At 39.4% G+C, this 24,157-nt stretch overlaps 1 protein-coding gene across 3 annotated transcripts in view; it reads left to right on the top strand.

Moving 5' to 3' along the window:
- The window catches only part of USP8 (ubiquitin specific peptidase 8), a 65,737-nt gene that overhangs the window by 35,150 nt on the left and 6,430 nt on the right, over positions 1–24,157 (top strand). For 2 of the 3 annotated variants that reach the window (XM_006756008.2, XM_006756009.2), the window contains 9 exons: positions 1,730–1,892; positions 5,670–5,814; positions 6,480–6,697; positions 12,769–13,353; positions 16,985–17,071; positions 18,031–18,108; positions 18,511–18,773; positions 21,491–21,703; positions 22,387–22,597. In XM_006756008.2, the coding sequence (XP_006756071.1) occupies positions 1,730–1,892; positions 5,670–5,814; positions 6,480–6,697; positions 12,769–13,353; positions 16,985–17,071; positions 18,031–18,108; positions 18,511–18,773; positions 21,491–21,703; positions 22,387–22,597 (1,963 nt within the window). The remainder of the gene's footprint in view (positions 1–1,729; positions 1,893–5,669; positions 5,815–6,479; positions 6,698–12,768; positions 13,354–16,984; positions 17,072–18,030; positions 18,109–18,510; positions 18,774–21,490; positions 21,704–22,386; positions 22,598–24,157) is intronic. The other variant, XM_015558933.1, reaches the window with a different exon arrangement.

The raw sequence follows: 24,157 nt of genomic DNA, 5'->3' as shown, positions 1-24,157 counted from the left end.
TTACCCTTTTTGTCTTTTATTAGATAGGATAGGTAAAGTAACCTGCATTATTATATACAGGATTTTTAAAAAATGATCTTTACCCCATTTAGTTTTACTTATGAATAAAAGTTTCATCAGTCCTGTCTTGCTTGCCAGTATCGTCATTTAAATAAATGCCTAGGTGCTTTGTTAGAAATAATATGGAGTTTCTTACCTGGAGGAGCAAATCTGTCTTACTGACTCATTTATTCAGCACATGTTTACTGACGCTTGCTATGGGCTGGGTTCCTGTGGTTTGCAGTGCAGGGACTAAGTCAGTTGAACAAACAAATCTTTGCTTCATGGAGCTTATATTTTACTAGAGGCCTGATGCATGAAATTCGTGCAAGGGGCTGGCCCCTACCACCATAGCAGCTGCCTCTGCCTCGACCCTCACAGCCCCAGCTTTGTCCAGAAGGACGTCTGGTCTAATTAGCATATTATGCTTTTATTATATATAGGATTAACGGAGATGAGGTAGGTGAGACAATCAATAAAACTTAGATATATGTCTGCTATTGATAAGATGGGTGTGTCAAGCTTGTATATTGGGTTATTAAAATGTTAATCCAGCCGTAACCGGTTTGACTCAGTGGTAGAGCGCTGGCCTGTGGACTGAAGGGTCCCAGGTTCAATTCCGGTCAAGGGCATGTACCTTGGTTGCAGGCACATCCTCAGTAGGAGGTGTGCAGGAGGCAGCTGATGGATGTTTCTCTCTCATTGATGTTTCTAACTATCTCCCTTCCTCTCTGTAAAAAATCAATAAAACATATTTTAAAAAAAATGTTAATCCAGTATGACTTCTCTGAGAAGATACTAGTAAGCAAATCTTGAAGGGATAAGGGGAATGACTGATGCATTATCTGAGGGAATCCTACCAGAAGTTATAAAGAAGCAAGTGCCTGGAGTGGAGTAAAGGGGCAAGTATATAGTTAATGATGAGGACATTGAGAGAATAGGATTTGGGGGAGGGGCCATGTGGCAGGTCCATTGTAAGGACTTCAGGAAGAACTTCAGCTATTCTGTAAGCAAAAGAGGAAATGAACAGCATGCTTTATCATAGAGTTGATAATATTCACAGTTGATGATGTAAGAGGCAACACAACAAAGCAGCAAAGAGCTTGGACGTGAACCAAATTGCCTGAGTTTGAATTCTGGCTTCACTTCACAGCTGTAACCTTGGGCAGATTATTAATGTTTTGTGCCTCAGTTTCCCCATCTATAAAATGATAACAATGCCTACTTTATAGTATTGATGTGAGATTCAGAATAAAGCGTTTGGAATAGTACCTGGCACATGATAAATGCTGTATGTGTTTGTTAAATATTTGGGTATTTGGTTAACTATTAATTAAAGGTATCAGAACTGAAATATAAATAATGTTACCTGGATGATCTTCCTGTCGTTTATTCTTGGCCTAAAGATGCTCATAAGGGTTCCTGTTTTCAGTTTGCTCCCCCATTTTTTGGCAAAGGGTCAAAATTTTAGTCTCTAATATTAAATATATTCCAATATTAGGCAGTTGTGATGTTATCAAACATTTTAGGGTATTTAATATCTTATCACATAGTCTGACATTAGAAAGAAATCTGTCTTAAAGTTTGCTATGGTCTGATACAGACTGTAGAACAAAACTCAGTGTCTTATATTAGTATATTAGGACCTCTCATCTACTTTTGCCCCAATATAAATGTTAATACATTTCAGAATCACTGCTAATTGGATTGAAGCAAAACTCCCAGATGACTCTAAAGACAAATGGAAGAAGAGGGGGAATGTGGATTATGTGGTACTTCTTGACTGGTTTAGCTCTACAAAAGATTTACAACTTGGAACAACTCTGCGGAGTCTGAAAGATGCACTTTTCAAGGTTAGCAAGTTTCCTTAATTGTTTACTATAATTACAAGCCTTCTCTGAATGTTAGAAAGGTATGTTGACTAGTTAAGGACAAGAAGATCCATTATGCTTTGATTGTAGATTTTTTTGATATTTAGATATAAAAGACTAATTTTGAAATGACAAATAACAGTCTAAAGTAGAATATTAGAATTTTCAGAAATAGAACTTATCTGAAAAAAGAAATTGTTTTTTGTTTTAAGAATTAGATTATGAAAGAAAGACAAAGGAAGGTGTCACTAAGAAAAAAGAGATTGATTTGACTTCATAAAACAAAACTTAGATGTAAAAAAATACTGTAAGAAGACAGAGACAAAGAGAAAAATATCTGCCTAAAATCTGAAGAGATTTTACAAATAAATAAGAAAATTAAGATGAAATGATAAAATAAGTAGTTGACTTATTTTATTCTGACATAAACATAAAAGGATATGTAAGTGATAATAACATAAACATGGTCAAATCAGAGAAACTCAAATTGAACCCATGAATACCATAGTCACTGATCAGATGAACCAAGCTAAAAATACTCAGTTTAATTTGTTAAATTATTAAACAATGATGGCACTGAATGCTGGTGAGAATGTGGTAAGAATAAAACTTACCTGCTGGAAGGAGGGTCAATTGATGGAAGATTGTCTTCTTCCAGGAGGGCAGTCTTAAAAGCCTTGAAACAGTTCATGCTTTAAAATAGGGAATCTAGCCCTAGCTGGTTTGCCTCAGTGGATATAGTGTTTGCCTGTGGACTGAAGGGTCCCAGGTTCCATTCCAGTCAACGGGACATGCCCAGGTTGCGGGCTCGATCCCCAGTAGAAGTTGAGCAGGAGGCAGCCAATCAATGATTATCTCTCATCATTGATGTTTCTATCTCTCTCTCCCTCTTCCTTCCTCTCTGAAATTAATAACATATCTTAAAAATACATACATATACATATATAATAGAGTATCTAGAAATATACTTAAGGATAGGTTGATAAATGAAAGTGCCAATATTTAACTAATACTGACCTACAAAAGAAGCAATTTCATAAAGTTCAACCTAAGATATTTGAGAATTTAGTGTATGATAAAGGTAACATAACAAATTAGTGAGGAAAAGATGGATTTAAATGAATGGTTTAGGGACAACAGCAGCCTAGCCAGTAAGTAAAAGAAAGGGATCCATACCTTAATTTCTTAGACTACACTAGACTCCAAATGAGTCAAAGATAGAAATATGTTGATTAAAACAATGAACTACTAGGGAAAAGGATTTTTATTATCTGGGGGAAAAAAGTGTTTTCATTTCTTGATCCTAAAGCAAAACACCATTAAGGAAAGTCAGTATATCTGTGTTAAAAACTTCATAAACAATGCCTGACTGGTTTGGTTCAGTGGATAGAGCGTTGCCGACACAAGGGTCCCAGGTTCGGTTCCGGTCAAGGGCATGTGCCTTGGTTGCGGGCACATCCCCCGTGGGGAGTGTGCAGGAGGCAGCTGATCAATGTTTCTAACTCTCTATCCCTCTCCCTCTCTGTAAAATATCAATAAAATATATTAAAAACAAAAAACAAAAAACTTCATAAACAAGGTAAAAACCAGTCGGGACAGATTTTGTAACATGACAAAGACCTATTTTTTTAAATATTCAAAGTACATTTACTATTTACTAACAGAATAGCAAACTCTGTAGAAAAATGGGCAAAAGATGAGATTAAATCATTTCTATATATAAAAAGCCAGTGTCCATGACGACCAAAGGACCGATCACCATGAAGTGCATTGAGCACCTCTTGGTCCTTCCTGCCTGCCCCCTGCCCCCTCCCCTGGCCCACAAGTGGGGCGGAGCGGGCCTGGGGACTGGTGAGCTGGCTGAAAGGCTGACCTCTTGGTCCCTGCCCCCGGCCCACAGGTTCTGGGGGTTCAGCAATGGTGAATGGGGGTATCAACGTGGGTGGCAGGACAACCTGGCTGGCTGTCAGGCTGTTGGGTTCACCAGCTCATCCCCAGCTGCTTAGGGGCTCAGTGGGAAAGTAGGTGCTGGTGAATTCACCTCCATGGGCGTACACCAGGCTGGCCGCTGATGGAACGCGCTGCCTGCTCTGTGCACTCATGCCAGGCGGGTAGGTCGCGGGCGAACCCCGCAGCTTCCATCAGCCCCTCAAGCCCCAGTGGCAGCGGCGGTAGCGTGAGCGCCCCTTAGTGGGCAGCGGGTTCCCTCAGCGGCTGTCCCGGCGCACGCATGTGGAGGTGAAGTCGCTGGCGCCTGCTTTCCCACAGGGCTGAGCCCCTGAGCAGCCGGGGTTGAGCTGGTGATCCCAATGACCTGACAGCTCAGTGGCGGAGGCGGCGTTCAACCTGGGGACTGGCGAATGGGAGTGACAAGAAGATGGCCCTGATTGCAGGAGGCTAGGCCCGGGGGACCCTACCCGCACAATTTCGTGCGCTGGGCCTCTAGTATAATATAAATGACTAATAAACATACTAAAAGATGTTCAGTTCCACTAACAAATGCTAATTAAAACAAAAGAGCATTTATGCCCACCAGTTTGGAAAAATTGTAGAGATTTATAATTGGCATTCTCATACACTGTTAATAAATATATATATTGGTATTGTTTTTTAAAGGGCAATTTGGCAGCATCTACCAAACTTTAAACCAATAGTTCTACTCCTGGGATATTATTCTACAAAAATAAATATTTTTTTAGGATCCTTTCGAAGATTAACAATATAAAGATGTTCATGTGCATTGGCTTGGCAACTCCACCTCTGGGGATATTCCCTAATGGAGTTGATTGGGGTATACATTTATAAGGAAGGATCTTCAATGTTTATAATTAAATGGGGAAAATAACAAGTGTTCAAATGATGAATTCAGTTTTGGTGTATGTGTATGTGTGTTTATATGTGTGTATAAAATAGATAATATTAGCTGATCATTACAAATGACATACAGCTCTTTATTAATAAAAAATAGACATAAGTGCCCTGGCTGGCTTAGCTCAGTGGATAGAGCGTCAGCCTGCGGACTGAAGGGTCCCGGGTTTGATTCCGGCCAAGGGCACATGCCTGGGTTGCAGGCTTGGTCCCCAATGGGGGGCATTCTCTCTCACCATTGATGTTTCTATCTCTCTCTCTTTCTCCCTTCCTCTCTGAAATCAATAAATATATTTTTTAAAAAATAGACATAAGATAAAAGCATCATCATAAAAGTTTCATTGTTTTGTAAAAATGATGTTAAAAACGTGGGTATCTTTGTAGAAAAGTAAGAATAACTGAAATATTAAAGTATCTCTGGGTAGTGAGGTTATGGATGGGTTTTATTGCATATAGACTTATTTTATTTTTCTTCTAAGATCATTGATTACTTGTCTGACTTTAAAAATCTGATCTACCCATTTGTTTCATTTAATGTTAAATTTTTAATTCCGCTTTCAATTTTTTTAAAAAATATCTTTATTGATTTCAGAGAGGAAGGGAGAGGTAAAGAGAGATAGAAATATCATTGATGAGAGAAAATCACAGATTGGCTGTCTCTGCACGTCCCCTACTGGGGATCAACCTAGGCATGTGCCCTTGACCAGAATTGAACCTGGGATCCTTCAGTTGCAGGCTGACACTATCCACTGAGCCAAACGAGCTAGGGCCCACTCATTTTTTTTTTTTTTTTATCATTTAGAAGATAAATCTTCAAGAGAGCAATTTTTAAATTCAGGTTTGTTGTGTTCTTGGCTGCCATATTAAAAACACTATTTCCTTACTTTATAGTGGGAAACTAAAACTGTCCTGCGCAACGAGCCTTTGGTTTTAGAAGGAGGCTATGAAAACTGGCTTCTTTGTTATCCCCAGTACACAACAAATGCTAAAGTCACTCCACCCCCACGAGGCAAGAATGAAGAGGTGTCTATCTCATGTATGTATGTGAAAATTTTTTATTACAATTGCTTCAGTAAAATAAACTTTAAATTATTTATGTTCTTAAGGTAATGTTATTGGTTATATGTGCATTTGTTCTATTAGCTAGTAACTTGTTTTCAGGCATAAAAAATACAAGATGTTCATAGCCTGGAATTATTGTTTAATTCTTTTTTATTTTTTTAAGAATAGTTTATTGATTTTTAGAGAAAGAGAGGAAGGGAGAGGGAGAGAAAGGGAGAAACATGGATGTGAGAGGGTAACATCAATAGGCTGCCTCGTGCATGACCCCTCCCAGGGATCAAGCCCACGACCTGGGCATGTGCCCTTGATGGGGAATCAAACTGGCAGCCTCCTGGTGCACCAGATAACACCCAACCAGCCAGGGCTAATTTTTAAATTTTATTATTATTACTATTTTTTAAGCAAAGGTGGAAATTTATTGAAGAACAAGTACAGACTCCCATGTGGGGAAGGGAAAGAATCTCACAGCACAGACTCCCACGTGGGGAGGGGAAAGAGCCCCCTAATTTTTAATTTTTTAATACTATTGTTACCTCATTTAGTTTACATTTAACTGTCTTAGTATGCATGAGTTATGTCAGTACTGTTTATGGGGTTTGCTGTTCTTTTAATTTCTTATTATTATTTTGGGGATTTTAGTGGATTTTACTTATCCCTCACTGGAAGAACCAGTTCCTTCTAAACCTGCTGCACAGATGCCACCTCTTCCTCTGGGTGAAAATATAGAATTCATAAACAGTCAAGATGAGAGAATGAGACAATTGACTTTACCAGCTTCAGTTGAACCTATTGTTACTTCTAAGTCTGATGTTTCACCCATAATTCAGCCAGTGCCTATTGTAAAGAATTTTCCACAGGTATGAATTTTCTTTGATAGTTAACCTCATCTTCATAGTGTTTCTTCCCACTTCATTCTCTTCTTTTTTTAAAAAAATAATGTTTTTATTATTGGTTTTAGAGAGAAAGGTAGAGAGAAACATCGATGTGAGAGGGTAACATCCGATTGGCTGCCTCCTACACACCCCTTACTGGGGATTGAGCCTGCAACCCAGACATGTGCCCTGACTGGGGAATCAAAACTAGTGACTTCTTGATGCATGGAACAATGCTCAGCCAACTAAGCCACATTGGCCAGGGCTGTCTCTTTTCTTTAAATACATAGGATAGAAGTGAAGGTTTATATATAACCTTTAATATTTTAAAAAGAAAAATATCAATGAAAAGGATCTCTATGCTTTGGTACCTTTATTGCGGTAAAGTATTTTTATTATAATTCCGTTCTGTTTAATACAGTAATATTAAAATAGATAACTGGAAGGATTTTTAAACCCAGTTGGAGTTCTATTTACTGCAGGCAATACCAATAAAAAGATTATATTATTACCACAGTAAACTTGAACAACTCTCAAGTTTTCTGGGTTTTTGTTTTTGGGGTGTTTTTTTTTGTGTGTATTATTATTTAACCCACAGTATTTTCCCAAAAAGCTTCTCTTACAGATGATAAATATGTAATGTCAGTATTTGGTTTTGAAACAATGCTTTGTTTCCTTAGAATTTGGCACATAAATAACAGGCATGTATTAACAATAATAACCTAAAAAATTTTAGAATTTTTAAAGCTTATGTTATTGCACTTTTTTCAGTTTAATCAGTGTTATTGAACCCTTATTCCTTTGTGACTTTGAGATATGTGCAATTTATCAAACATATTTTGAAGATTTTCTATATGAAACAACATGAAGGTTTATGCATATGATTAGGCCATGGATTCTGTCTGATGTTTAGGAGCGTCTTGTACAAAATCAGCCATAGCATAAGGCAGAATACCATAATTTTTCTAGTAGTCACTGGAAAGAAACTGACTGAGGGGAATGTCTTTTTGGAGTTTTTATCTGGGCTTTAAGAGTTTAGTAAGATTTGAGGATGGAAAAGACAGTAGAAAATTGTATGACTAAAGGCTCAGAGCATGCTTTGGGGCTCATGAGTAGTTTTGACATGTTTGGACGCAGCTGTCTGTTGAGTAAGGTGACTAATAGTAGGTAAGAATGGAAAGATGGGCAAAAGTCATCAAGAGAGACTTGGATGAGATTGGAATTTTATCCTGTAGGCTCAAGGAAACCATTTAAAGAATTTAAACTTGAAAGTAACATGATCATAGATATGCTTTTAAGATTAAGGATAAAGGGATTGATTTACCAAAATGTGTGTGGAAACATTTATTTTGGTTTCTAGTCAACCTTTTATAGATAACCTCATCTTCATAGTGGTTCTTCCCACTTCATTCTCAAATGTAGAAAGCGAGAAGGAAAAATAAATTTAAAAAATACACACACACACACACACACACACACACACACACACACACACACTAGAGGCCTGTTGGCGAGGAAAATTCCTGCAAGAGTAGGGCTTCCTTTGACCGGAGCAAAGCAGAGAAGGGAGTGAAACGGGGCGGGCTTTGCTCCCGCCTCTGCCATCCCGCTTGCTTCCCTCCCATCTCCACCACCCCGCTTGTTTCCCCGAAGCTTCACTCCCTTCTGCAGCACTTGGCTTCCTTCTATGTTGTCTTCAGTCTTTGCTCTGTGCCTGTGTATGCAAATCAACCGCCATCTTTGTTGGTTAATTTGCATACTCATCTGATTGGCTGGTGGGCGTAGCAGAGTGACACCAATTTGCATGTTTCTCTTTTATTAGTGTAGGTAGGTGTGTGTGTGTGAGAGAGAGAGAGAGAGAGAGAAAGAGAGATTGATTTCAGAGAGGAAGGGGAGAGATAGAAACCAATGATGAGAGAGGATCATTGATTGGCTGCCTCCTGCACGACCTCTACTGGGGATCGAGCCCATAGTTGTGGGCTGGTGCCCTTGACCAGATTCACAAGCTCTATCTACTGAGTCAAACCAGCTAGGACAGTTTTGGTTTTTTTAATATATTGTATTGATTTTTTTTTACAGAGAGGAAGGGAGAGGGATAGGGAGTTAGAAACATCAATGAGAGAGAAACATCGATCAGCTGCCTCCTGCACACTCCCCACTGGGGATGTGCCCGCAACCAAGGTACATGCCCTTGACTGGAATCGAACCTGGGACCCTTGAGTCTGCAGGCCGACGCTCTATCCACTGAGCCAAACCGGTCAGGGCCAGTTTTGTTTTTTTTTAAGTGACGGGGCAAAAAGAGAAGTGAGGAACAAAGGAATGATTTTTTTCTTCACTAACTTCTTCCTATGGTATCGTTTTTTAGTGGAAAAACATACAATCCATTTTATAGGACCACTATGCAGGTTATTAGAAGATATTCTTACAAGTTCTCATTTTTGTTTTAGTAAACTGTCCTCAACAAAAATTGTGCTAACATCACTTCTAAAGATTTTATAGGGTTAGTGTGCAGTTAAATTGAAATAATAAACATTTAACACACTAAATCGGGAATTTAGGTGGTTTACTGGTCAACTTGTATTTAGGATCTTATCTTTTAGGAATATTTTATTCATTCTCACAACAATATATGTATTTATTACACATTCAGCACTGAAACTTATATTCTAGGAGGGAAGAAGGTTTTAAACAAATAATTATAATTATTTAATCAGAATTCTAGTAAGTACTATTAGGGAAAAGAATTAGGGTATATAGATATCATGATACTTGGCTAGTGTAGGGATCAGGAAAGTCTTTTCTAAGGGAAAGATATTTGCACCAAAATGTAATGCTGTGGTGGGAATTATCTAGATGAATAGCTATATAAAAGCTTGTGTTGGGAAGGAGCATAGCATCTTTGAGGAACAAGCATGTAGATCAGTAGAACAGAGTAGGCAGCCTAGAAAAAACCCATGCCTTATGGTCAATTAATATTGACAAAGGAGGAAAGAGCATACAAAGGAGTAAAGACTTCAATAAATGGTGATAGGAAAATTGGACAGGTACATACACCATTAACAAGAATCAACTCAAAATGGATAAAAGACTTAAAACACAAAACCATATAAATCCTAGAAGAAAACATTGGCAGTGAACTCTCAGACACCTCTTGTAGCAAAATTTATTTTGCCAGTGCATCTCCTCAGGCAAGGGAAACAAAGAAAAAAAAAACAAATGGGACGGCATCAAACTACAAAGCTTTTTGCATAGCAAAAGAAACCATCAACAAAATGAAAGGCAACCTACGGCATGGGAGAACATATTCACCAGGGGTGCATCTGATAAGGGATTAATTTCCAAAATATGTGAAGAACTTGTAGAACTCAACACCAGGAAGACGAACAACCCAGTTAAAAAATGGGCAAAGGACCTGCATAGACATTTCTCCAAAGAGTATATACATATGGCCAATAGACACATGAAAAGATGCTTAAAGTCAAAGAGATGCAAATGAAAACCACAAGATACCATCTCACATCTGTCAGAATGGCTATCATCAATAAATCAACAAACAACAAGTGCCTTGAGAACTTGGAGAAAAGGGAACCCTCGTGCACTGTTGATGGAAATTCAGACTAGTGCAGCCACTGTTGAAAACAGTATGGAGTTTTCTCAAAAAAGTAAAAATGGAACTGCCTCTTGACCCAGCGATCCCACTTATGGGATATAGCCTAAAAAACCTGAAACGCTAATTCAAAAAACTACATGCACCCCTATGTTCATTGCAATGCCAAGATCTAGAAAAAGCCCAAGTGCCCATCAGTAGATGAGTGGATATAAAAGCTGTGCTGCATTTACACAACGGCTACATTTACACAACGGAATACTATGCAGTTGTATAAAAGAAGGATCTCTTACCCTTTGAGACAGCATGGAGGGACCTGGAGAGTATTATGTTAAATGAAATAAGCCAGTCAGAGAAAGACAAGTATTACATGTTCTCACTCGTATGTGGAATCTAATGAGCAAAATAAACTGATGAGTTAAATAGAAACAGGTATAGACACAGAAGACTGACACTTGTCAGAGGGGACTAGGGTTGGGGGACTGGATGAAAGAAGGTGAGGGATTAAGCAAAAAAAAACAAAACCCCATATATATACTAGAGGCCCAGTACATGGATTCATGCATTGGTGGAGTCCCTCAGCCTGGCCTACACCCTCTCACGATTCAGAACCCCTCGGGAATGCCAGCCTGGCCTGTAAGGATCAGGCTTTTCCCTCAAGGGATATAGTAGTGCGCAAAGCAGCAGGCAGCCAGGGAGGAGCCTGAGCCCAGGTCAGGCACTGCGCCACTCCCACTCATTCTGTCCCCACCTCGCCTGTTGCCGCTCAGTAGCACTGCTGCAGAGGCGGGAGAGGCTCGTGCTGCCACAGATATGCTCGCCAGCTGTGAGCCTGGTGTCTGGCACCCATCGGTCAGCTGAGTGGCACTCCTGCTTTGGGAGCACACTGACCACCTGCGGGCAGCTCCTGCATTGAGCATCTGCCCCCTGGTGGGCAGTGCGCATCATAGCAACCAGTCATTTGGTCACTTAGGTTTTTATATATATAGATATAACACAAAGACACAGACAACAGAGTGATGATAGAGGGGATGGAGCTTAGGGGGTAGGTGGAGGTGGGCAAAGGGGGGTGGGAAAATGACGGAAAGAGACTGCTTGGGGAGATGGACGCATGATGCAGTGTGCAGATGGTGTTTTATTGAGTTGTACAGTTAAAACTGGTATAGTTTTGTGAACCAATGTCACCCCAATAAACTCAATTTTTTAAAAATGAATAAATAATAAAAATAAAAGAAGAAAGTATGGATGGACCTGGAGAGCATTATACTAAGTGAAATAAGTCAGAGAAAGACAAGTACCATAGGAACTCACTTCTATGTGGAATCTAATGAACAGAATAAACAAAATAGAAACACTCATAGATACAGAGAACAGACTGACAGCTGTAAGAGGAGGGGGGCAGGTGATTTGGGTGAAACGGTGGAGGGAATAAGCAAAGAAAAAAAAACCTCATAGACACAATAGTATGGTGATTACCAGAGAGGAAGGGCGTGGGAGGTCATAGAAGAGGGTAAAGGGGGATAAATGGTGATGGAAGGAGACTTGACTTGGGGTAGTGAATATGCAGATGAATTTATATAATACAGCACACAGATGATGTATTACAGAATTGTACACTTGAAATTTATAATTTTATTAGCCAGTGTCACCCCAGTATATTCAATAAGAATGGGGTGTGTGTGAAAAGGAAAGTATGGCTGGTGTATAGGATGGTGTGAAATAAGATTGGAGAAATAGGCAGAGGTGAGACCACCATGGTAAGGATTTTAGATATAATCTGGGTACAATGAGTTGCTGTTTAAAATAGGGTTTAAGCAGGTGAAGAACATAGATTTGTGTTTTAAAATTATTACTCTGGCCACAATGTAGAGAAATAGAAGGGAGGCAAGAGAAGGAATGAGGCAGCTGGTTGGAAGCTATGTAAGAGAGTGTTGTCATGGACTTGGCTGTCGCTAATGGAGAAGGAGGGAGAGATAGAGGAAGATCATCAGACTGCAGAAGGGCAGGGGAGACCATATGAGACTCAGTTTTCTAGTTTGAGCTGCTGTTTTGATAGTGTTTATGTCCACAAACTAACCATGTTTGTGGGGGGAAATCATGGAATTCAACTTTGGTCATAGTAGGTTTGTGTTATATATGAGATACTCACATGAAGTTATTGAGTAGGCAACTGAATATGTAGTAATGGAACCTAAGTCTAGGTATGCCCAGGTCTAGGATTTATATTTTAGGATGAACTCTTCCATATACAGAACACACCAGGATATACTGAATGGATGGAATTGAGAATGCCAACTGCCTCATGAGGGTAGTTTACAAATAGATATTCTGGCAGATGTCTCCATAAAGTGATGGTTTTTGGTTTTTGTTTTTTATCACAACTTGACTTCAAGACATGAGTTCCTGGATTTTGACAAAAGTATATTTTGTTCTGTTTTTGTTGCTATAGATTGATCGTACTAAAAAACCAGCAGTCAGATTGCCTGAAGATCATAGAATAAAATCTGAAAGTACAGATCATGAGCAACAGTTTCCTCAGAATGGAAAAGTTGTTCCTGATCGTTCCACAAAGCCAGTACTTCCCCCTACAACTGCCATGTTAACAGATGAAGAAAAAACTCGTATTCATGCAGAAACCGCTCTATTAATGGAGAAAAACAAACAAGAAAAAGAACTTCGGAAAAGACAGCAAGAGGAACAGAAAGAGAAACTGAGGAGAGAAGAACAGGAACAAATAGCCAGAAAGAAACAAGAAGCTGAAGAAAATGAAATCACAGAGAAGCAACAAAAGGTAAAAGAAGAACTGGAAAAGAGAGAGAGTGAACAGGCCAAGAAAGAAGATAAAGAAATCTCAGCAAAGTGGGACAGAGAGATAACAGGAGTAAAAAGACAAAGTAAAAATGAAAATGAAACTACCGATGCCAAGAAATCTGTGGAAGACAGAGGGGAAAAGTGTCCCACCACCGAGGTACAGAAAAAGTCAGTGGGAGATGTGCCCCATTCCTCTGTGGCAGGAGATGCAAGTTCAGGCAAGGTAAGCAGACAGAAACAGTATTGTCAGCTGAGGGAAATAAAATGTACATAGAAAGATGACACCAGGAGCATTCCATAAACAGGGCAGGCATTCTAAGTAGTCTGGTAGAGGGGGATTTGTACTGATCCATCTGCATTTGCTCACATATTCTCCTTTGATTGGTTGAGAATGGAATTACTCTTTATGTCTGTGAAATACAACATAATTTTAATAATTGAAATGAATAGCAACATTCTTTTTATTTTGATGTATGATCATCAAAAGACTAGAATGAAATACACTCTTCCTTTCTCTATGGAGGAATTAGGTGTCCAATCTATACTAATAAAAGGGTAATATGCTAATTAGACCAGACGACCATCCGGACATCCTTCCAGACAATGCTGGGCCCAGGAGAAGCCACCCACCCTGCGGTCCCAGGCACCAGCGCCTGCGGCTGAGGCCCGGGAGAGGGAGAAAAGCCTCCCGCCCTGTGATCCTGGGCGCCAGTGCCTGCGGACTGGGAGAGGTTGAAAAGCCACCTGCCCCATGGTCCTGGGCGCCTGTGGCTGTGGCCCAGGCGAAGCCACCCACCCACGGTCCCCTGTGGCTGTGGCCAGCCCGGGCAAAGCCAGTCCATGTCCCAGGTGTCTGCAGCCTGCCGGAGGAGGGAATCTTGGGTCCTGGGTCCAAGGCAAAGGCGATTGGGGGCAATCGGTCTGGCAGGGGAGCGTTTAGGGATGATCAGGCAGGCAGAGGTGGTTAGGGGCGATCAGGCAGGCAAGCAGGTGAGTGGTTAAGAGCAAACAGTCTCAAATTGCAAGAAGCATGTCCCCCGAGGGGTCCCCGATTGGAGAGGGTGCAGGCCAGGCTAAGGGACTCCCCCCCACATGTACGAATTTTGTGCACCAGGCCTCTAGTATTTATATAATAGATTTTGTATCTGTTTAGAATATATGCTAAATCAGTGATATCTAAATGGCCTGACATTTTTTTGTTTACAGTGATTTTTTTAAAACTTTTCTAGTTTGAGCTGCTGTTTTGTTTGTAATGGCATGTAATCAAGAATACTGGTAATAACCCCATTGATGTAGCCTTTCTCTGCCCTGGGCTATCCCCCAAAATTGATTTCTTTAACTATTGGGGACATTTTTTGTCAATTTTTTTTCTCTGTTATGCAATTAACAGTGCTTTTCCCTTTTGAACACTAAATAAGTTTCTATAAAAGCAGGAATAGTTACAGCCTTTTTAACCTACATTTAAATGGAAATACAATTTTGGTAGTGTGAAAATGACTTTTGATGGAAGGTGAAATACCATATTTAAAGATTGTTCATTTCTATACTTCTCAAGCAGCAGTTCAGGCATATACCAAAGTTAACAATTATTAATTCTCACTTATCCAGGGAACTCTGATCTGGTAATCTTAGCTATCAAAAATATAGCTGCCATACAGTAACCTTTCTAAACACACAAAGTTAGAGAAATGAAGCCCATGTACTAATAACTTTATTCATAGGAGAATCAGAACTTATGAGCTCTTATTATTTAAATATTCATTGAGTAGCTACTATAGATCAATGTTTTTACCTACATTATCTTATTCCTCCCAATGATAACTCCATGAGCTATTCTATTTACAAATGAATTGAAGTTTAGAGGTTAACTTGCCTGAGATCACATATGCAGTGAGATTCCAAAGTGACTTTCTTTCCATCTTGCTATACTTAGCGGTAGGCAGTCACAAGAACATAAAGAACGTAAAGCATTCATATTTCTGGGGTCATTTAGTTTAGGTGCCAAATATTCCTACAGATCTAAATATCCCTGAGATTACCACATAAAGTGTTTGATGTTTCTTTTTTTTTTTTAAATATATTTTATTGATTTTTTACAGAGAATAAGGCAGAGGGATAGAGAGTTAGAAACATCGACGAGAGAGATCTATCAGCCGCCTCCTGCACGCACCCTACTGGGGATGTGCCCGCAATCAAGGTACATGCCCTTGACCGGAATCAAACCCGGGACCCCTCAGTCCACAGGCCGACGCTCTATCCAAAACCGGTTTGGCTGATGTTTCTTATAACACTAGAGCAGGGGTGGGCAAACTTTTTGACTCGAGGACCACAGTGGGTTCTGAAACTGGACCGGAGGGCCGGAACAAAAGCATGGATGGAGTGTTTGTGTGAACTAATATAAATTCAAAGTAAACATCATTACATAAAAGGGTATGGTCTTTTTTTTCAATAGTTTTATTCATTTCAAACGGGCCGGATCTGGCCCGCGGGCCGTAGTTTGCCCACAGCTGCACTAGAGGCCTGGTGTGTGAAATTCGTGCACAGGTAGGGTCCATAGGCCTGGCCATGATCAGGGCCAATCGGGGCCTTCCTTCCCCTGGCTGGGGCCTTTTTTCGTTCTTCACCGCACCCTGGTGGTCAGCGGTCAAACTCCTGGTCGGTCGAAATCCCAAGGGGACAATTTGCATATTAGCCTTTTATTATTGGGGGGGAAAGTTAAGATTGCCTTCATTGTATGCTGCTATTTTTTTTTTTTCATTGTATGCTTCTTTTAAAAGTGAGCAAAATATGTAATTTATTCTGGAATAAATTTTATTAGAATTATTACATATGCCCTAACCAGTTTGGCTCAGTGGATAGAGCGTCAGCCTGCGTGCTGAAGGGTCCCAGATTGGATTCCAGTCAAAGGCACATGCCCGGGTTGCAGTCTCAATCCCCAGTAGGAGGTGTGCAGGTGGCATCCAATCAATGATTTTCTGTCATCATTGATGTTTCAATCTCTCTCTCCCTCTCCCTTCCTCTCTGAAATCAATAAAAAAATATTTTTAAAAAATGAATAATTATCTCTAAAAAATTATTACACATTTTTTACTTTACTGTGGTTATTTTTAAATGAACTATAAAATTAAAGTGAATTTTTTAAATGTTTTATTGATTTTTTTAGAAAGAGAGAGGGAAACATTGATGAGAGAGAAACATCGATCGGCTATCTCCTGCACAGCCTCTACTGGGGATTGAGCCTATAATGGTGGCATGTGCCCTGACTGGAAATTAAACTGGTTACCTCTTGATACATGGGACAATGCATCTGAGCCACACCAGCCAGGTTAAAGTGAATTTGTAAAATAAATTATGCTATGTTCCAAGAGGAGGTAAAATGGGTTTTACACTTTTGAATATCACTATAAAATTTTATAATCTCATCATTCTCTTTAATACTTTTTTTTTTTTTTGGAACTTGCCACCTTCAAGGTAACCAAAATCATGAGGTTTAAATAAAAGCATATTTATTTATTCTTCAAAAGAGGGCTTGGTGGATTATACTAATGACTAATATCTTGTACTTTGCCATGCATTATGAATCAGTGCTTCACAATCCACTGTGACTTGCGTCAGTGTTTTTACCCTACTGATTCATCAGAAATTTTTAGTTCTTTATCTTTAGTATTAGGAAATCTCACATTGGCTCTACCACCTTTACTTGGACAATAAAATTGCATAAACTTTTCAGAGGTCTCAATTTTTTCTCCTTTTATATTTTCAGTTTGGTAAATTTGCCTATATTAGGTAAGTAGGTGTATATTGGGCAGAAATTCAACTGTTTTTTCACTTCTGAAATTTTAATAATTTTACAGTCTGTTAAGATTAAAGGACAGCCAGAAAGTGGAATTCTAAAGACTGGAACTTTTAGAGAGAATACGGAAGACACTGAAAAAAATAAAGTAAGTAGTCGTTCCCTGGGTGGAGAAAAACATGGATTATAACATACCATATGTTAATTGTTACCCTAGCATTCATTCTCCATCTTAAAATCTCTCTGAGGGAATCTTTGCTACCTCTGGTAGCTGATTTGTGTTTGTTTTTACATGATTATATGCTGTTTGTCTTCTGTTTAAAGTACAGTAGTATATTCTATTTATTTTACGAAATTAAAAAAATACTTAGGCCTTACTATATGATCCAGGAATTCTACTTCTGGATATATACCCAAAAGAATTGAAAGCAGGACCTCAAAAAGATATTTATACATCCATTTTCATAGCAGTATTATTCACAGTAGTTAAAAGATGGAAGCAACCCAAGTAACCATCAGCAGATGAATGTATAAACAGATGTGGTCTGTACAAACAATGGAGTATCACTCAGCCTTAAAAAGGAAGGAAATTCAGACACATACTACACCATTGATCTATCTGAAGATGTTATGCTAACTGAAATAAACCAGTCACTAAAGGACAAACTGTGATTCCATTTGTGTAGGGTACCTAAAGCAGTCAAATTCATGGAGATAGGAATTAGAGTGGTAATTGCAAGGGGTCCAAGGATGGAGTGAGTAGGCAGTTGTTTAAATGGGTACAGAGTTTCAGTTTTGCAAGATGAAGAGAGTTCTGGAGATGGGTTGTACAACAATGTGAATATACTTATGCCACTTAAAAATGGGTAAGATGGAAAGAAAAAGGTTAAGATGGTAAATTTTATGTATATTTCATCACAACTTTTGAAATAGGCCTTTTATGAGACATCTTTCTTTGCCTCTGTTTTTAAGAGCTTTATTTAAGAATAATATATAAAGGGTAACCAACACAAGGCTTTTGGTTCTCTGGTACAAGTAGCTTAAGTTTGTAAATGACAAAACTTATTGAAAAGTCAGATTTTTTTTTCTCTTTTTTAAATAAACAAGGCCCGGGAGCCTTTGACAAGAGCACGAAGTGAAGAAATGGGAAGGATCGTACCAGGACTGCCTTTAGGCTGGGTCAAGGTAAAATTCAAAATTAGCACAGAAATAAATACATAACATGGTCATTGTATTCTTTGGTGGGGGAGGGGAAGGTTTTTTGTTGTTTATTCTACATTTTTAATGCACTCGGTTCTGTTTCATTATAGAAGATTTAGCTCATTTCCCTAATTATAGCAGGGTTAGATTTTTGAGTATCCAATCTGAAATGCTGTGTGTAATATATGTGAGCACTACTGACATTTGTCATTTAAAACCTGAAGTTTTTTGGAAGTTTAATTATAGAAGTGATTATCACCATTCTATATAAATTATTTTAATTCAAAAGCAAATTTAGTAGTGGAATACTTTTGATTTTTTTTTGTTCACATACTGGTCATTGTTTTTTGACCTGTTTCTATATTTTTTTTTTCTTTTCCAATGAAGTTTCTTGACCCAATCACGGGAACTTTTCGTTATTATCATTCACCCACCAACTCAGTTCATATGTATCCACCGGAAATGGCTCCTTCATCTGCACTTCCTTCCACCCCTCCAACTCATAAAGCCAAGCCACAGATCCCTGCTGAGCGGGACCGGGAACCATCCAAGCTGAAGCGCTCCTACTCCTCCCCAGATATAACCCAGGCCATCCAAGAGGAAGAGAAGAGGAAGCCAACAGTCACTCCAACAGTCAATCGGGAAAACAAGTAAGTTTATCCTAACTCCTGAAACTAGAATAATCTGCTACATTTGTAAGCTCCTCTGAACTTATTTATGTCAGGAAGTCAGAAATTTCTGTGGATGGCTTCACGGCCACTGTTTTTTACCAGAGAGGGAAAAAGAAATTACTGGATTAAAATGTCCTTGGTTTTTCTCCCAAGTGCTAATTTAAATATGTCAGAGAAGATTATCATAAGCATTAAAGTAGATATAAAGGTATATTCATTATTACATTTTAAGACACTATGCTATAGACTACCTAGAAGTTTTCATATTCTTATATCTCTTTTTAAGGAGCATAATTTATAAGCTTGTTGAGTTTACCTTGTTGCACCTCTCAGATTCTAAACCTTTTTTAAGTTAGTAATGTGGGAGCAAACTTATATACTATTAAAATAACAAGCGTTGTACTGTGTGTCAGCTCTTAATCCTTATTCTCTTCCCTTTTCCTTCATTACATTTCTGCTGTGCTGTTCACAAACAGTGATCCATTAGTTTCCCCAAACAGTATCTTGTTATATGTTCCTGGCTTTGTCTCTTTTGAATACTCTAATGTTCCCAGTTTCTGATCGATAGGGTTATGAGGAGATAATATTTAAGTCCACTTACCAGTGCTAATATTTACCTTTTGGGGGAAGGGAATAGATGGAAGTATAAATAAATGGCTTTGTTTTCCTGTTTATAATATACACCTTGTTAATTACTAAGGAATTCCAACTAGGCTGTCTTTTTGGTCCCTTTGGTAATACTTCCCAAAAATGTAGTTGATATATTTTCCTCATGAGAACTTACATTGCCAATTGAGGACTTAACTTGGAGATTTTTTTTTTTAATCTGTAAATGTAGTTACAGATGTTAGGGCTCACTATTAAATATTAAAACTGGTGAGATTTAATTCCTTCTTGCATCATCATTCTTTTTTTATTTTAACACCAAGCAACTTAGAGGGCTACTCCTTCTTGCATCATCATTTGTAATAAAGCTTGTTAATTTCACAGTTTTAAAGACTATTACATGTGCACTTTATGTATTTTTCTTTTTTTTTTTTTAAATATATTTTATTGACCCTTCACAGAGAGGAAGGGAGAGAGACAGAGAGCCAGAAACATCGATGAGAGAGAAACATCGATCAGCCGCCTCCTGCACATCTCCCACTGAGGATGTGCCCGCAACCCAGGTACATGCCCTTGACCGGAATCGAACCTGGGACCCCTCAGTCCCCAGGCCGACGCTCTATCCACTGAGCCAAACCGGTTTTGGCTATTTTTCTATATATTGAACAGAGAAAGAGTAAATGAGTGCAAACACCTGAGCACATGTAAAGAAAAGCAATTGAAATATAGTTCAGTGTGTTCTCAATATTCCTTCAATGGCCCTAGCTGGTTTTGCTCAGTGGATAGAGCGTCAACTTGAAGACTGACAGGCCTGGGTTTGATTCTGGTCAAGGGCACATGCCTGGGTTGTGGGCTCGATCCCCAGTAGGGGGTGTGCAGGAGGCAGCTGATCAATGATTCTCATTATTGATGTTTCTCTCTCTCTCCCTTCCTCTCTGAAATCCATAAAAATATATTAAAAGTAAGTATATATATATATATTCCTTCAGGGTGGAACTATTAATGATTAGGATCAATAATAACAGAAAGATCTACCAGTTAAGATTTTTCTTAATGCTACAGTAGCTCAGATATCCTGAATGACAAAGTCTTTGAGGCATTCACTAGTCTAATGCTATCCAGTAGACATGTTGATAGAAATATTCTCTATCTTTGATGATAGAGGTGTTTTGGATCTGTACCTCCAGTGAGGTAGTGGCTACTTTGGATTGTGACTAGTGTAACTGAGGAGCTGAATGTTTTTTATTATTAATATTTTAAATTTAAATATCCATCCCTCTGTAGCTAATGGCTATTATATTTGTCAGCACAGTTCTCAACCTTAGGGAATAGTACCCAACTAACCTCTTCCTCCTTTGATACACTCCATAGTAATATATAGGTTTACAACTGTGAGTACATGAAACAGAGTTTATTCTTGTACTATTATTTATCAATGTATTATTTTCCATATAAACTACTATTGCCCACCCAGGTGTGTATGTTTTATTCCTTTTTTGCATTCTGTTGAATTCAACATTTGGTAATACTAAACTTCCCAGAATCATTTAACGGAGTTTGAAAGAGGCTTCTTTACTATAAGACTCTACCTATTTATGAGAAGCAGAGATCTGTCTCAGGATGTCTGTAAGACCCATGGACCCACAAAAGAGGTTAAAGCAGCAGTTCTCAAACTGTGGGTCGCGACCCCTTTGGCCGTTGAATGATCCTTTCACAGGGGTCGCCTAAGACCATCCTGCATATCAGATATTTACATTATGATTCATAAAAGTAGCAACATTACAGTTACAAAGTAGCAATGAAAATAATTTTATGGTTGGGGGTAAAAATATGAGGAACTGTTTTAAAGGGCCAGAAGGTTGAGAACCACTGGGTTAAAGGTATTTGTTTCATGGGAGGGTCACAGGATATGTGTCACCTAGATGGTAAATGTTTAGTAAGACCTAGGACCTTAGAGCTAAGCAATTAACACTTTACAAGATTAGTGTGTACTATAGTGCACATCCTAGAGTTTGCTGCCATTTGTCATTTAAACCTTATTTTCACATGCTGTGCATTCTAAGACATCTTGTATGCTTTTTATTCCTCAGGCCAGCATGCTATCCTAAAGCTGAGATCACAAGGCTTTCTGCTTCTAAGATTCGGAACCTCAATCCTGTGTTTGGAGGATTTGGACCAGCTCTCACTGGACTTCGTAATTTAGGAAATACTTGTTACATGAACTCAATACTGCAGTGCCTATGTAATGCTACACATTTGGCTGATTATTTCAATCGAAACTGTTATCAGGATGATATTAACAGGTAAAGAAATACTTTTTGCAGTATAATATTGAAAGAGTGATACAGCCGTTGGTGTGGCTCAATGGTTGAGCATTGACCTATGAATCAGGAGGTCACGGTTTGATTCCTGGTCAGGGCACATGCCTGGGTTGCAGGCTCGATCCCTAGTAGGGTGGGTGGAGGAGGCAGCTGGTCAATGATTAACCAGTTCACTGCCACAATATATTTAATTTAATTAAAAAAGGTCCGCTGCTTCCGTCTATAGAAGTTTAAGGCTTACAAATGGTTAATTCTCCCTCTCCCTGATATCAATTTAAAAAAAATTTTTTTTTAAGAGTGATGTAACCACCCAGCTCCTTCCAGTGAAGTCAGAGTAGGAAAGGGGAAAATAACTTTTTTCTTGTAAAGCCGCCTCTAATAAATAAAGGACAGACAGGAAAGGAGCAGTGCAAGAGGCTCCACGGCCATAAACTGGAGCCTGCCGACGAGTAAATAGAGACAGTAAAGGGCTGGCAGCCATAAAGAAGCCAGTCAGAGGCATGTGATCAAAGTCAGATTCAGACGGGTGTTTGGTAATAAACCTGTGAATTAGTATTTTAGCGTAAGGCATAGTACGTTAATAATTTAATGTTGACATCAAGATCCCACTGCACCTTGACTGCTCACAACTTCCTGCATTGCTTTTTATAATTTTATTTGCCAAGGTCGAATTTGTTGGGTCATAAAGGTGAAGTGGCAGAAGAATTTGGCATAATCATGAAAGCATTATGGACAGGACAGTACAAGTATATCAGTCCGAAAGACTTTAAAATCACCATTGGGAAGATCAATGACCAGTTTGCAGGATACAGCCAGCAAGATTCACAAGAACTGCTTCTGTTCCTAATGGACGGTCTCCATGAAGATCTAAATAAAGTAAGAATTTTGATTGTTCTAAATTGCAAAGGCTCTTAGGGTTGTTCAACATGTAATTTTTATAGCAATTTAAAATTATAGTTGGTGCTTGTTCAGTGCTAGTTTATCATGTCTAGTGACTTTGTACTAATGCATGAAACTATAAAACATATCTGATAGGTCTAGTATTTGAAGAAGTATATACAATTTGTAGTTACTCACTAAAATGTTAGCAGCTTGTATTGTGAGAAATTTATGTTAAAATAGTTACTGTGTTTGTGACTCACATGTATGTGAAAGGAAAATTATAAACATGACTAGAGGCCTGGTGCACAAAAATTTGTGCACTCGGGTGGGTCCCCCAGCCCGGCCTGTGCCCTCTCACAGTCTGGGGGCCCCTTCCCCTGGCTGCTGGCACCAGTTTTCCTCTGGCACCTGGAACCAGGCCTTCACTCTTCGCTGGGAGGGGCTTAGCTCCTCACTTGCCACGCGCAGACCCCGGGGGCGTGGCGGAGGCCGGCGTGGCGGGCTTCCTTCTTTGCTCTTCGCTCGCCACGCTGGCCTTCGCTCGCTGCTCCTGCCCGGGGCCAGCCGGCTTCACTCCGTTGCTTGGCACCTACATATGCAAATTAACCGCCATCTTTGTTGGCAGTTAATTTGCATATCGCCCTGATTGGCCAATGGGAAGCGTAGCGAAGGTACAGTCAATTACCCTTTTTATCTTTTATTAGATAGGATTTTACACAAGATTAACTGTGGACAGCCTGGCATCTTTTTTTATTACTTTATATATTACTAGTGGCTCAGTGCACAAAATTCGTGCACGGCTGCTGAGTGGGTGGGGGGGTTGTCCCTCAGCCGGCCTGCACTCTCTCGAATCTGGGACCTGGACTGCTGGCTCCTAACAGCTCGACTGCCTGATTGCCCCTTACCGCTTCTGCCTGCCCTCCCCTGCCACGACCAGATGCTGGGACTGGCCTCCTCTGTGTCGCACAGAGCTGCGGGATCCCTAGGCCTCACTGCGCGGAGCAGCCCCCAGGCCCCACCTCTGCTGTGCACGTGGCCATCTTGTAGTGGCCATTTTGTGACGATGTCACGTGTGAGGGCCACCTAGGCTTTTATTAGTATAGATTGCATATTATATGTATTTGTTATGTTCTGTATGTATTATTATACTACAGCAGTGATGGCGAACCTCCTGAGCTCGGCATGTCAGCATTTTGAAAAACCCTAACTTAATTCTGGTGCCGTGTCACATATAGAAATTTTTTGATATTTGCAACCATAGTAAAACAAAGATTTGTATTTTTGATATTTATTTTATATATTTAAATGCCATTTAACAAAGAAAAATCAACCAAAAAGTATGAGTTCGTGTGTCACCTCTGACACGCGTGTCATAGGTTCACCATCACTATCCTAGTGGGTGGGGCGGGGTATCTCACTGTGATTTTAAAAAATACATATTTTTATTGATTGAACCCGCAACCTGGCATGTGCCGTGACTAGGAATGGAACCGTGACCTCCAGGTTCATAGGTCGATGCTCCACCACTGAGCCTCGCCCGCCAGCCCTCACTGG

Source organism: Myotis davidii, unplaced genomic scaffold (assembly GCF_000327345.1).
Source record: "Myotis davidii unplaced genomic scaffold, ASM32734v1 scaffold132, whole genome shotgun sequence".
In the NCBI taxonomy this organism is placed as follows: Eukaryota; Metazoa; Chordata; class Mammalia; order Chiroptera; family Vespertilionidae; genus Myotis; species Myotis davidii.
Note: the sequence above shows the minus strand (reverse complement) of the source record. Positions and strands in the feature narration are given on the sequence as shown.